We start from the raw sequence: 12,486 nt of genomic DNA, 5'->3' as shown, positions 1-12,486 counted from the left end.
CTTGATGAATTGAGGCTGTTCTGATGGCAACTCAATAAAAGGAAGGTGTTGTTAATGTTTTGTACACTCAGTGTATATTGACGTAGTTTAGTGCCTAAAAAAGGGTTTAAATATGTGTCAAAAGTATTTTTCTTCTATATCTCCCACACTTCAAAAGAAACTTCCTTTTGATATTTTTTTCAATTTTTACATGTATGAATCTGTTATTCAATGCGTTTCTATGGGCTAATAGCAGTAAGGCTACTTAGACTCGAGGGTTAAAGGAAGTGTCAAATGAGGCTCACGTCTGGAGAATGCTGCTAGCAACAACATCATTGCCACGTGTATCTCCGATTCCTCCCTCGCTGTATCTGTCGTGTGTCTCTCTCTCCATTATCTTTTCCCTCTCCCCCCGTTCTGTTCTTGTATTTTCCGTCTCTGTATCCCGCTAAAACACTATGGCTCCTTCCCTTCATCTCTTTCTCTTTGTATATTCATCTGATAGACTCATGTCTTTCTCTTATCCTTTCCTTTCTCTTCTCCCCTCATGTCTTATTTTCATTATTCCCTAACTTGAGAGTATCTCACAATTCAAAGTGCAATGACTCATCCTCCAAAGTGACTATTGGCACAGAAACTAGGACATTTCCATTTCAGAGCAACAATCTAACAATCCAGTGGAACAAAAACTATAATGAGGGATTGTGGAAAAAAGTAACAACAAAAATAAACATGTGAAAAAAGTGATGGTCTTTTCCTTCCCTATCTAAGTAGGTTATTCACAGAAAATGGAAACCAGCTAATCTGTCAATCTCTCTCTGGTCTGGTCTGGTTTGTCTTAGGCCACAGGGCGGTCTACGTCGGGGTCCATGTGCCCCTGGGCCGGGAGAGCAAACGCAGGCACCATCGCAGAGGCCACAAACACCACCGCAAGAGGCGGGAGCGGGAGGAGGACCATGAAGAGGAGGACCGTGAGGACCCCACTTATGGTAACCAACTTCTACCTTAAAGTCCAGTAGAAAGCTGACTGTTAGAAATGTTAGTTAGAGGTGCTGACTAAAGGAATATGAAACGGTGTAATAAATTAATAAAGTTAGACACTTTATATGCTGACAACAATTTAATAAGTTAACAATTTTTACCCATTAGCTGACTGTTAGAAATGTTAGTAGAAGTGCTGACTAAAGCATTAGTAAAAAAAAAAGGAAGGAAGTCAGACACTATATATGCTGACAACAATTTAATAGGTTAATGTAGTGTCTTTTTTTTTTTTTACACACAATTAACTTCTATTCTACCTTCCGTGGTGTTCCTCGTTCATCTCCTCATGCAATTGAATAAATGTGTGGTGGCACATACAGTGCATTCGGGAAAGTATTCAGACCCCTTGACTTTATCCACATTTTGTTACGTTACAGCCTTATTCTAAAATGGGTTAAATAGTTTTCTTCCCTCATCAGTCTACACACAATACCCCATAATGACAAAGTAAAAACAGGTTTTTAGAAAATGTCGCTAATTTATATATTTTTTTAAAACTACTGAAATATAACATTTACATAAGTATTCAGGCCCTAGGCTGTGTGCTTAGGGTTGTTGTCCTGTTGGAAGGTCAACCTTTGCCCCAGTCTGAGGTCCTGAGCGCTCTGGAGCTGGTTTTCAACAAGGATCTCTCTGTACTTTGCTCTGGTCATCTTTCTCTCAGTCCTGACTAGTCTCTCAGTCCCTGCCACAGAAAAACATCCCCACAGCATGATGCTGCCACCACCATGCTTCACCGTAGGGATGGTGCCAGGTTTCCTCCAGATGTGACACTTGGCATTCAGGTCAAAGAGTTCAATCTTGGTTTCATCAGACCGGAGAATCTTGTTTCTTATGGTCTGAGTCCTTTAAGTGCCTTTTGGCAAACTCCAGGTGATCTGTCATGTGCCTATTTTTTCTGAGGAGTGGCTTTGGTCTAGCCACTCTACCTTAAAGACCTGATTGGTGGAGTGCTGCAGAGATAGTTGTTCTCCTGGAAGGTTCTCCCATCTCCACAGAGGAACTATGGAGCTCTGTCAGAGTGAGCATCAGGTTATTGGTCGCCTCCCTGTCCAAGGCCCTCCCCGATTGCTCAGTTTGGCCGGGCGGCCAGCTCTAGGAAGAGTCTTGTTGGTTCCTGTAACGTGTACACTTCGAGTTGGGAAGCAAGTACAGGGAGTGAATTTAGTAATCAATAAAACAAGAAACACAAGTAGCGTACCGACATAAAACACAGGAACAGAATCAATAACGCCTGGGGAAGGAACCAAAGGGAGTGACAGGTATAGGGAAGGTAATCAGGAAGGTGATGGAGTCCAGGTGAGTCTCATGGGGCACAGGTGCGCGTAACGATGGTGGCAGGTATGCGTAATAATGAATAAACTGGTGACGTCGAGTGCCGGAGAGGGAGAGCGGGAGTAGACATGACAGTACCCCCTCCCTGACACGTGGCTCCAACCGCAGGACGCTGACCAGAGGGACGGTCCCGAGGACCAGGAGCGGGCCTGTTGCTTCTGCTGATGCGCATTAACCTGTAGAGCCAACTGAGGCGCGGGAACATGTAGAGCCGGCTGAGGCCTGGGAGCCTGACGAGCCGGCTGAGGCCTGGGAGCCTGACGAGCCGGCTGAGGCCTGGGAGCCTGACGAGCCGGCTGAGGCCTGGGAGCCTGACGAGCCGGCTGAGGCCTGGGAGCCTGACGAGCCGGCTGAGGCATCCCCGGTTGCTTCGGCAGCTGCACTTAGACCCGATGTCACCAATAAAAAATAAAAAAACATCCCGGTTGCATACCTTTGGTGAGGCGTTATTCTTTAACGTGCAAGCTAGGAGTCAGGAAGCAAGTACAGGGAGTGAATTTAATAATAAATAAAACAAGAAAAATGAGTAGTGTACCAACATAAAACACAGGAACAGAGTCAATAACGCCTGGCGAAGGAACCAAAGGGAGTGACAGGTATAGGGAAGGTATTCAGGAAGGTGGTGGAGTCCAGGTGAGTCTCATGGGGCACAGGTGCGCGTAACGATGGTGGCAGGTGTGCGTAATAATGAATAAACTGGCGATGTCGAGCGCCGGAGAGGGGGAGCGGAAATAGACATGACAGTTCCAAACTTCTTCCATTTAAGAATGATGGAGGCCACTGTGTTCTTGGGGACCTTCAATGCTGCAGACATTTATTGGTACCCTTCCCCAGATCTGTGCCTCAACTCAATCCTGTCTCGGAACTCTACGGACAATTCCTTTGACCTCATGGCTTGGTTTTTGCTCTGACATGCACTGTCAACTGTGGGACCTTATATAGACAGGTGTGTGCCTTTCCAAATCATGTCCAACCAATTGAATTTACCACAGGTGGACTCCAATCAAGTTGTAGAAACCTCTCAAGGATGATCAATGGAAACAGGATGTACCTAAGCTCAATTTCTAGTCTCATATCAACATACTTATGTAAATAATGTGTTTCTGTAGTAGGCTACCATGGGCTAATTTGGATCAGTCAGTTGTGTAGCACTAGACATAATCATAACGTATTGGAATCACGTCAGTCAACTCAAAACAACTCCCACCCCAGCTGCTACCCTCAAGCATTCTCCCAAATAACATTTGGATTATTATTGTCAATTTAAATACTGTGTTGTGTCATGCTTCCCAGAGGCAGAAACAGAAACCTGTAGTAGCCAGGGTACCTGGCAAAGTCTCTAAGGCATCTGTGAGTGTTTGGCTGAGCTCTTCAAATAGAGGCAGAAACATGGAGACCTATCTATCTATCTGTCCGTTCGTTTAGAGAGAGTGTGCATGCTGTGAATGGAACGTCACTCTTAAAGGCAAACCCAGGCCTCCAGGAGCAAGCAGTGACACTGACGGAGGGGGAGAGTGTGTGTGTGTGTGTGAGTGTGTGTGTGTGTGTGTCTACATCTACGTCTACGGGAATTCACAGCAGTTCATTCAGAAGCTAAGCGTTGGATCCTGCTCCTCCCACACTCTCCTCCAGTCCTCGTCTCTATATCTCTTGTCTTCTCTCTCTCCCCTCCCCCTCTAGACACGCCCTCCCAGCGGGTGCAGTTCATCCTGGGTACGGAAGATGACGACGTGGAGCACGTCCCCCACGACCTGTTCACCGAGCTGGACGAGCTGTCCTTCAGGGACGGGAGCGCCACCGAGTGGAAGGAGACAGCCAGGTAGTTCACAGCCCAGCTCAGGGTCCAGCCTCCACACTCCAGGGTCCAGCCTCCACACTCCAGGGTCCAGCCTCCACACTCCAGGGTCCAGCATCCACACTCCGGGGTCCATGTGACTTCATCATGTCGTTCTTTGTTCATTCAGGTCTAAATTCAGTGGCACTTTATTGCTACCGCCGGTTTTCCATGAAACGTCGATGAGTTTAACTTTGCATCTTGAGAATTTTGAAGTCGTCTTCTTGACTGTGGTAAATATTCAGGGAAACCAACTTTTTAATGGCCAAAACTGTAGGCTGGTAAACTGTGGCCTTTTATAACCCTCTTGAAATTGTCTTGCGGGGGCTGGGGAACAGAGAACTATGAGATAGTGACGTGTCTTGTGTGTGAGTGGGAATGTGTTATCATGAGTAATGGGTAAGATTGACAGAGCTCTACTGCCTACAAGTCTGGCTGTGAGTCAATCTATCTTAGTCATCCTCCATAGCCATGGCAATATCACCATCCCAGACAATGTCAGCCTACGCTCACGGCTCAGACGCAAATACACAGCAATTTACCTCTCTTAAAAAAACTGGTTGAAACTGGTTTCAGTCTGACAGGAGGTAAAAGCCGGAAAAACATTATCAAACTTTTTCCATTACCTCTCAAAAGTGAACCAGTCAAGGGAATGCAAATTGTCTAGTACGTTCAGGCCTGGTCTTAACCTCTGGTCGAGCTGTTCTTAGTCAGCATTGGGGAAATTTGATTTAGATATTTTTTTTTATTGTGTGTGCTTGTCTTGTGTCTGTGCGCGTGCGTGTTTAGGTGGCTGAAGTTTGAGGAGGACGTGGAAGATGGAGGGGAGCGTTGGAGCAAGCCCTACGTGGCCACCCTGTCTCTACACAGCCTGTTTGAGCTGAGGAGCTGCATCCTCAACGGAACCGTCATGCTAGACATGAGGGCCACCTGTATCGAGGAGATCGCAGGTACATTCCTATCAGAAGAGTTTGTGTGTATGTGTGCGTGTGCGTACGCTCATGCGCACGCTATTTGATTATTTCGATTTGTGTGTGCAAACGATAAACAAGGCAATAATGAAAAGTGGGTTCAATAAGGTGAAACTGAATTCATATGTGTGTGTGTGTGCGCGTGTGTGTGCGTGCAAGCTCATTTGCAAGTGTGTGTGTGTGTGTGTGTGTGTACCAGTGGTGTAAACCTCCAAATGAACAACAATACAAGGCAATACAATGCATACGTGTGTGTGTATTTACATGTGTGTGTCCAGACATGCTGATTGACAGCATGGTGGCGTCAGGCCAGCTGCAGGAGGAGCTGTGTCAGAAAGTGCGTGAGGCCATGTTGAAAAGACACCACCACCAGAACGAGAGGAAACTCAGCAACCGCATCCCGCTGGTCCGCTCAATCGCAGACATAGGCAAGAAACATTCAGACCCGTTGTTGCTTGAGAGACACGGTGAGATCCCCTGCACCACGCACAGTCCGTTTCTTTTTCCTCAAGCCTCGAGGGGTTCAGATAATCTTTGCAATCCTTGGTATTCCAAAAAAGGGAAAGGTGACAGCATCTCCCAGATACTCTCTTAGGAAAAAGCTTTCCAAAAGGCTTCTTCGGCTGTCCCCATAGGAGAACCCTTTTTGGTTCCAGGTAGAACCCTTTTGGGGTCCATGTAGAACCCTCTTTTGGAACGCTTTTTCCTAAGAGTGTATGTGGGAGATGCTATGACCACAACAATCATGTATGTGATCTATGCCGTTTAGCCGGCACTTTTATTCAAAGTGACTTACAGTACAGTGAGTACATACATTTTAGTATGTGTGGCCCCAGCGGGATTTGAACCCACGACCCTGGCGTTGCTAGGCGCCATGGTTTTACCAACTGAGCCACACAAGACCAAATCCACCATGGCAGTTCAGGAGGTGTCAAAGTAATGAAGTGAGTAGATGCTACAATGAGGTCATAAGCCTCATAGAGACAACTACTACTGCCCCCCCCCCCCCCCCCCCCCCCCCCCCCCCACCGTAAAAGATACATCTGGGTGCGGATGGTGCGTGTGGCTGGCCTGGCTCAGGGTTTGGCCTCAGGAATTAACAATGGCTTCTACTCTATGTTGGAATGGTTGGGCTGATGCTCTTCTTGCAGTTCGATATGTTTCGTTTGCTGAGCATGACCTCAGGGTGTGATGTGAACGATGAGTATGGTGTGTGACTGTTTTATGTGACTGAAATAACGAGCTCGTGCTACAGTTCTAATGGTCTCTGGTCTCTGTCCTACTGTCACATTTTGTTCTATTGAATGCATTGAATGCAATGTTGCCTGGGTATAAAATACGTGTGAAATGTCATATATTAATGTGCTACACAATCATAGTAAGTTATTGCACAGCTTGGACAGATATGAAGTATGTCTGGTTTGTGTGTGGTTCTGTATTTGTATGCACAATATACTGTACCCTGACACTATGCTAACCAACCCACACCTCTTCTCCTGCTTGCAAGCATCTCTCTACCCAAAATGCTCCCCCTCAGTCTGTCACTGTGTGATTGGTGAGTGGACAAGCCTATTGGTCTGTTGTGGACACCTCCCCTCTCTCACCTTTCCCCTGCAAGAACCTCTCGACGCCTCTGTCTCTCTCTAACCACACTCCTCCCAAGCTCCCACCACCTTCTCTCTCTGCCCCCAGAGAATGCACCCTTAAAACCACCTCTCTGATGACATTCTCCCTCATATGTTCCTCCTTTTACCATCCTCCCCCTTTTTCCTCCCTCCTCCCGTTCTTCTCTCCCTCTTTTCCCTTCTTTGTTGTTGTGTCTTCCCCCCGCTCCAGGGGAGGGCCTCTCTGCCTCCCGCCACTCCCTGAAGCCGGGGGCCTCCGTCTCCAACCTGTCCCAGAGGCGAGAGTCCCGGGTCTCCGTCCTCCTCAACCTCCTCCTGCCTAACTCCTCCTCCTCCACCTCCGCTGGGGGGTCCTCCCCCGGACCCTCGCCCCTCACCACCCCCCAGAACACCCCCCCTACTCCCCGCCGCTCCCCAGACCCTCCCCGCGCCCCTGGACCCGCCCCGGTCCCCCAGGCCATCCCGGAGGTGGTGGTGTCACCGCCTGAGGACGACGAGTCGCCACCCACCGCCATTACAAAGGATAAGGAGGCGTATACCAATCGGCATCCGTCGCTGCAGACTAAAGGGCTCCAGCAGCTGCCCTTAGAAGGCAAATATCTGTGTAGCCTGCCAGTGTGAGTCACGGCTTGAACAGAGAACACTAGCACCAGCATGCTGGCTGTGCCCTCCTTCCCTACCCGACTACAAATCCATGACAAACCCCCAGCAAGGTTCACTTTTTATACCCCTCCTCTATTAACTCAACAAGACCTCACAATGTTTCCCTCTACCTTGTTTTTTTCTTGCACACCTCTCTGTCTGTGTTTCTCTAGTTTAGTCTTATCAAATACATTGTTCTGCACTCTCTCCTTTTCTCTCACATCTCGCTCCATTCCTAGGCTGTTTATTGTTCACGATCCTTTCTCTCTCTCTGTCTATCTCCACCTTTCTTCATCCGGCCCTTCCACACTAACCCCACCTTGCTTGGCTTGGTCCCTCCACTTCTCTCTGGTCAGTGTGTGTGCATGGCTCTTCTCGAGAATGTGTTTCATCATTTACCATACCATAGTTCTGCAGGGTCCGACATTAACAATGGGCCAGTAAAAACATGTCGAGCCAGTGGATCTCCTCAGTCACTGGGCTGCCCGTGCATTTTGGCGTTCCAGTTGACATTTACCTGCTATGTAATCTCTAATGGACAGATCTCCGGAAACATAATTGGTACCTTAGAATCTGTTGGGAAGGAATGGGATGTGTGGGATAGCAGGGAGCATGTAGTTCTGGTGTTGGGGTTTTTCGTCATTGGACAAGTCACGATCTCGTAGGTAAGGGAAAATTCGGCCCGTGACTTGCAAAGAGAGAGGGTGGAACTCGTCGTTCCGGTTCCGCTCCTCGTTCTAGCATCGTTCTAGCACCTGGATGGCAGTGACGTACTGGGCCGTACACACTACCCTCTGAAGTGCCTTGCGGTCGGAGGCCGAGCAGTTGCCATACCAGGCAGTGATGCAACCAGTCAAGATGCTCTCGATGGTGCAGCTGTAGAACCTTTTGAGGATCTGAGGACCCATGCCAAATCTTTTCAGTATCCTGAGGGAATATAGGTTTTGTCGTGCCCTCTTCACGACTGTCTTGGTGTGCTTGGACCATGTTAGTTTGTTGGTGATGTGGACACCAAGGAACTTGAAGCTCTCAACCTGCTCCACTAAAGCCCCGTCGATGAGAATGGGGGCGTGTTCTCCTCCTTTTCCTGTAGTCCACAATTATCTCCTTTGTCTTGATCCCGCTGAGGGAGAGGTTGTTGTCCTGGCACCACACGGCCAGTTCTCTGACCTCCTGTAGTCTGTAATAGTTTGCAAGTCCTGCCACATCCGACGAGTTTTGGAGCCGGTGTAGTACGATTCGATCTTAGTCCTGTATTGATGCTTTGCCTGTATGATGGTTCGTCAGAGGGCATAGCGGAATTTCTTATAAGATTCCGGGTTAGAGTCCCGCTTCTTGAATGCGGCCGCTCTACCCTTTAGCTCAGTGCGGATGTTGCCTGTAATCCATGGCTTCTGGTTGGGGTATGTACGTACAGTCACTGTGGGGACGACGTCATCGATGCACATATTGATGAAGCCAGTGACTGATGTGGTGTACTCCTCAATGCCATCGGAAGATTCCCGGAACATATTCTAGTCTGTGCTAGCAAAACAATCCTGTAGCTTAGCATCTGCTTCATCTGACCACTTTTTCATTGACCGAGTCACTGGTGCTTCCTGCTTTATATTTTACTTGTAAGCAGGAATCAGGAGGATAGAATTATGGTCAGATGTGCCAAACGGATGGCGAGGGAGAGCTTTGTACACGTCTCTGTGTGTGGAGTAAAGGTGGTCTAGAGTTTCTTTTCCCTCTGGTTGCACATTTAAAATGCTGGTAGAAATTACGTAAAACTGATTTAAGTTTCCCTGCATTAAAGTCCCTGGCCACTAGGAGCGCTGCCTATGGATGAGCATTTTCCTGTTTGCTTATGGCCGTATAGAGCTCATTGAGTGCGGACTTAGTGCCAGCATCGGTCTGTGGTAGTAAATAGACAGCTACGAAGAATATAGCTGAAAACTCTCTTGGTAAATAGTGTGGTCTACAGCTTATCATGAGATACTCTACCTCAGGCGAGCAAAACCTTGAGACTTCCTTAGATATCATGCACCAGCTGTTGTTTACAAATCTACATAGACCGCCACCCCTTGTCTTACCAGAGGCTGCTATTCTATCCTGCCGATACAGTGTATAACCCACCAGCCGTATGCTATTCATGTCGTCGTTCAGCCACTACTCGTTGAAACATAAGATATTCCTGTTTTTAATGTCCTGTTGGTAGGATATACGTGCTTGTACGTTGACCAATAGTACCGATGGCAAAGGCATATTAGCCACTCGTCGCCGGCTCCTTACCAGGCACCCTGATCTTCGTCCAGTTCAAGATGAGTAATCTCTGTTCTGATGTCCAGAAGCTCTTTTTGGTCATAAGAAAACAAACAAAATAGCATGGTTGGTTTAGAGCCCATAAAATGGCAGCCATCCCCTCCGGCGCCATCGAAGGGGATGGCTGAGATTACCTGCCGTGTTGCAGTCTTGAAAACCATTGAAGACTACATGCGGAAAAGTCATGCTGTTTGTATTTGAGAAATATGATTGGCCATTCATTCAACCACGCTGATCGCGACTCACAACTTCTCGAGCAGTACATAAGTTGATCCGGTCACACGGCACACGCAAGCCGTCCAGAGTAAAAAGAAGCGCTCACCAATCCATTTACTTTAGGGAAATTGATTTACAAACGTCAACCTTCAATAGTGAACATGCTAGCAATATGCTGGCTACTGTTGATAGTCTGCACATTGAAAGCTACAAAAAGACAGCTAGCATTTGTCTTGGCTAGCCTACTGTGGCCAGATCAATATCTTCTCTTTTGAAACACAGTTGTCTTAAAGGGGTCCTATTTTCAGATGTAAAAAAATCTTCTCAAAATGAAACAAAGCGAATGCAGCAGGTAGCCTAGTGGTTAGAGCGGCAGGTAGCCTAGTGGTTAGAGCGGCAGGTAGCCTAGTGGTTAGAGCGGCAGGTAGCCTAGTGGTTAGAGCGGCAGGTAGCCTAGTGGTTAGAGCGGCAGGTAGCCTAGTGGTTAGAGCGGCAGGTAGGCTAGTGGTTAGAGCGTTGGGCCACTAACCGAAAGGTTGCTGGATTGAATCCCTGAGTTGACGAGGTAAAAATCTGTTGTTCTGCCCCTGAGTTAACCCACTGGTTGCCGAAGACATGGATTGGTTGATTATGGCAGCCCCCCTGCACCTCTCTGATTCAGAGGGGTGCAGAAGACACATTTCAGTTGAATGCATTCAGTTGTATGACTGACTAGGTATCCCCCTTTCCCAATGAATGCAATTCTAAAGAATTATATCGCTAGATTGTATTACACAGCGTTTTGATACATTCCATAATAACCAAATGTAGCCTAATGCTAGCTGAATATAGAGAGGAAACATGCCAACCTGTAGGTCCTGCTTAGGCAATGCATTTTAACTACACAATGTCCGGGCCAGTAGAAATTCTGTTCAGGCCAGTAGATTTTTGGCCAACAGTAAGAAAAAAAAGATTTGGTTGAACCCTGGTTCTGTGATATTTCTTTGTCCACTTTTTCATTGCAAACCTTTTTTTCATTCAGTCCTAAGATGAAACCTGAAGGGGTTTAATCGACTGCACATTTCCATCCCTTATTTTCCATCCCTTATTTTCCATCCCTTATTTTCCATCCCTTGTTTTCCATCCCTTATTTTCCATCCCTTGAGGGCCTTTTTTAAATCCAGTCAGTGTAAGAATTGAGTCGCCAGACTCGCCACTATGGCAACAGGTCTCATATCATGGCGTATCTTCCCAGCTGTAACCGTCACTGGTGACTGTCCTATCGTGAATATACAGTCAGGACAGACTTAAACAACTTAAAAACATCTTGTCTTTTTCCAGAGCAGCATTGTTTGGCATCTCTCCTCCATAATTCCTGAGTATAAACACACAGATGTCTCAGAGATGTTGTCTCCATTAAGAGTCTAGCTCGAGACTCCTACGTGTGCAAACAGCATGCTAAATATAAAGCCATAGAGTGGGGTTTGGGGTGGGAGGGTTGTAACGTTGGCACGTAACTCTCTCAGTCCCAGTGTCATCCACCATGACTTTTTGTCTTCCCAGACCTGGATAGTCTTTATCCCCTGTGTGTGTGTATATATATATATGGTTTGGAGAGAAACATGAATTAAGGGTGGCAGCTGGTGGTCTTATTATAAGTACTAGTGTGGTTCTGTAATCTTCCATTACGTAATGTCTATAAAGACAACGTTTGCCAAGAAACAATATAACGTACTTGACCACGCTGTGAGTATCGCTCGAGTGAACGTTGAATCCCATGCTTGACAACATGACAACATTTGCCAACAAACGATATACTACGTACTTACTTCACCTTGTTCTGAGTATCGCTCATTTGAGTTTGAATTCCATGCTTGCATAGACAGGTGGTTAAAGATGATTTGTTGGAGCTTTTAGTAGCATACAATGAATAGAACACCCTCCCTACAATCAAAGATGGGGGAGGTTTGATAATGCTGTGGGGTTGCTTCGCTGACTCTGGTACTGGGGGCCTTGAACGTACACAAAGCACAATGAACCTGCTGTTTACCAGGTGTTTTGGAGTGCAATGTTCAACCCGGTGTCCAAAAATTGGGTCTCCATTGAAGGTTGTGGGTCTTCCAGCAGGACAACGACCCCAAACACGCATCCAAAAGCACCCAGGGATGGTTCAAGAGAGACGATGGACTGTAATGGAGTGGCGAGAGAAGAGGCCAGATCTTAATCACATCTAAAACTTATGGCGAGATCTGTAAACAGCAGTTGGTGGAGGGGACCCCCTCAAACATTGAAGAATTAGAGCAGTTTGCTGCTAAAAAGTAGGACAAATGACCCGTGAAAGGAGCCGCAAGCTCATTGATGGCTGCAAGAACATTTGTCTGCAGTTATCTGGCCAAAGGCTGTGCAACCAAGTAGTAGCTCCGGGATGCCAGTCATTTTGCCCATGCCATTTGTCTTTATTTTCTAAATTAAAATTAGAAACTTTATATAGTTTACAAAACTAAAATTGGTTCTGCAATGTTGGCTGCTGAGTGTACAAAACAGTGTACTGATATTTCCA

At 46.9% G+C, this 12,486-nt stretch overlaps 1 protein-coding gene across 6 annotated transcripts in view; it reads left to right on the top strand.

Annotated features, from left to right (window-relative positions):
• The window catches only part of LOC106570077 (sodium bicarbonate cotransporter 3), a 66,033-nt gene that overhangs the window by 33,390 nt on the left and 20,157 nt on the right, over positions 1 to 12,486 (top strand). For 5 of the 6 annotated variants that reach the window (XM_082961089.1, XM_014142041.3, XM_082961090.1 and 2 more), the window contains exons 3-6: positions 822 to 968; positions 4,036 to 4,174; positions 4,979 to 5,139; positions 5,439 to 5,627. In XM_082961089.1, the coding sequence (XP_082817215.1) occupies positions 822 to 968; positions 4,036 to 4,174; positions 4,979 to 5,139; positions 5,439 to 5,627 (636 nt within the window). Of the gene's footprint in view, positions 1 to 821; positions 969 to 4,035; positions 4,175 to 4,978; positions 5,140 to 5,438; positions 5,628 to 6,996; positions 7,319 to 10,885; positions 10,915 to 12,486 lie in introns of all 6 variants that reach the window. The other variant, XM_082961093.1, reaches the window with a different exon arrangement.

Source organism: Salmo salar, chromosome 14 (assembly GCF_965601325.2).
Source record: "Salmo salar chromosome 14, fSalSal1, whole genome shotgun sequence".
Classification (NCBI taxonomy): Eukaryota; Metazoa; Chordata; class Actinopteri; order Salmoniformes; family Salmonidae; genus Salmo; species Salmo salar.
The sequence above is the reverse complement of the archived record's forward strand: the minus strand, read 5'-3'. Positions and strand labels throughout refer to the sequence as shown.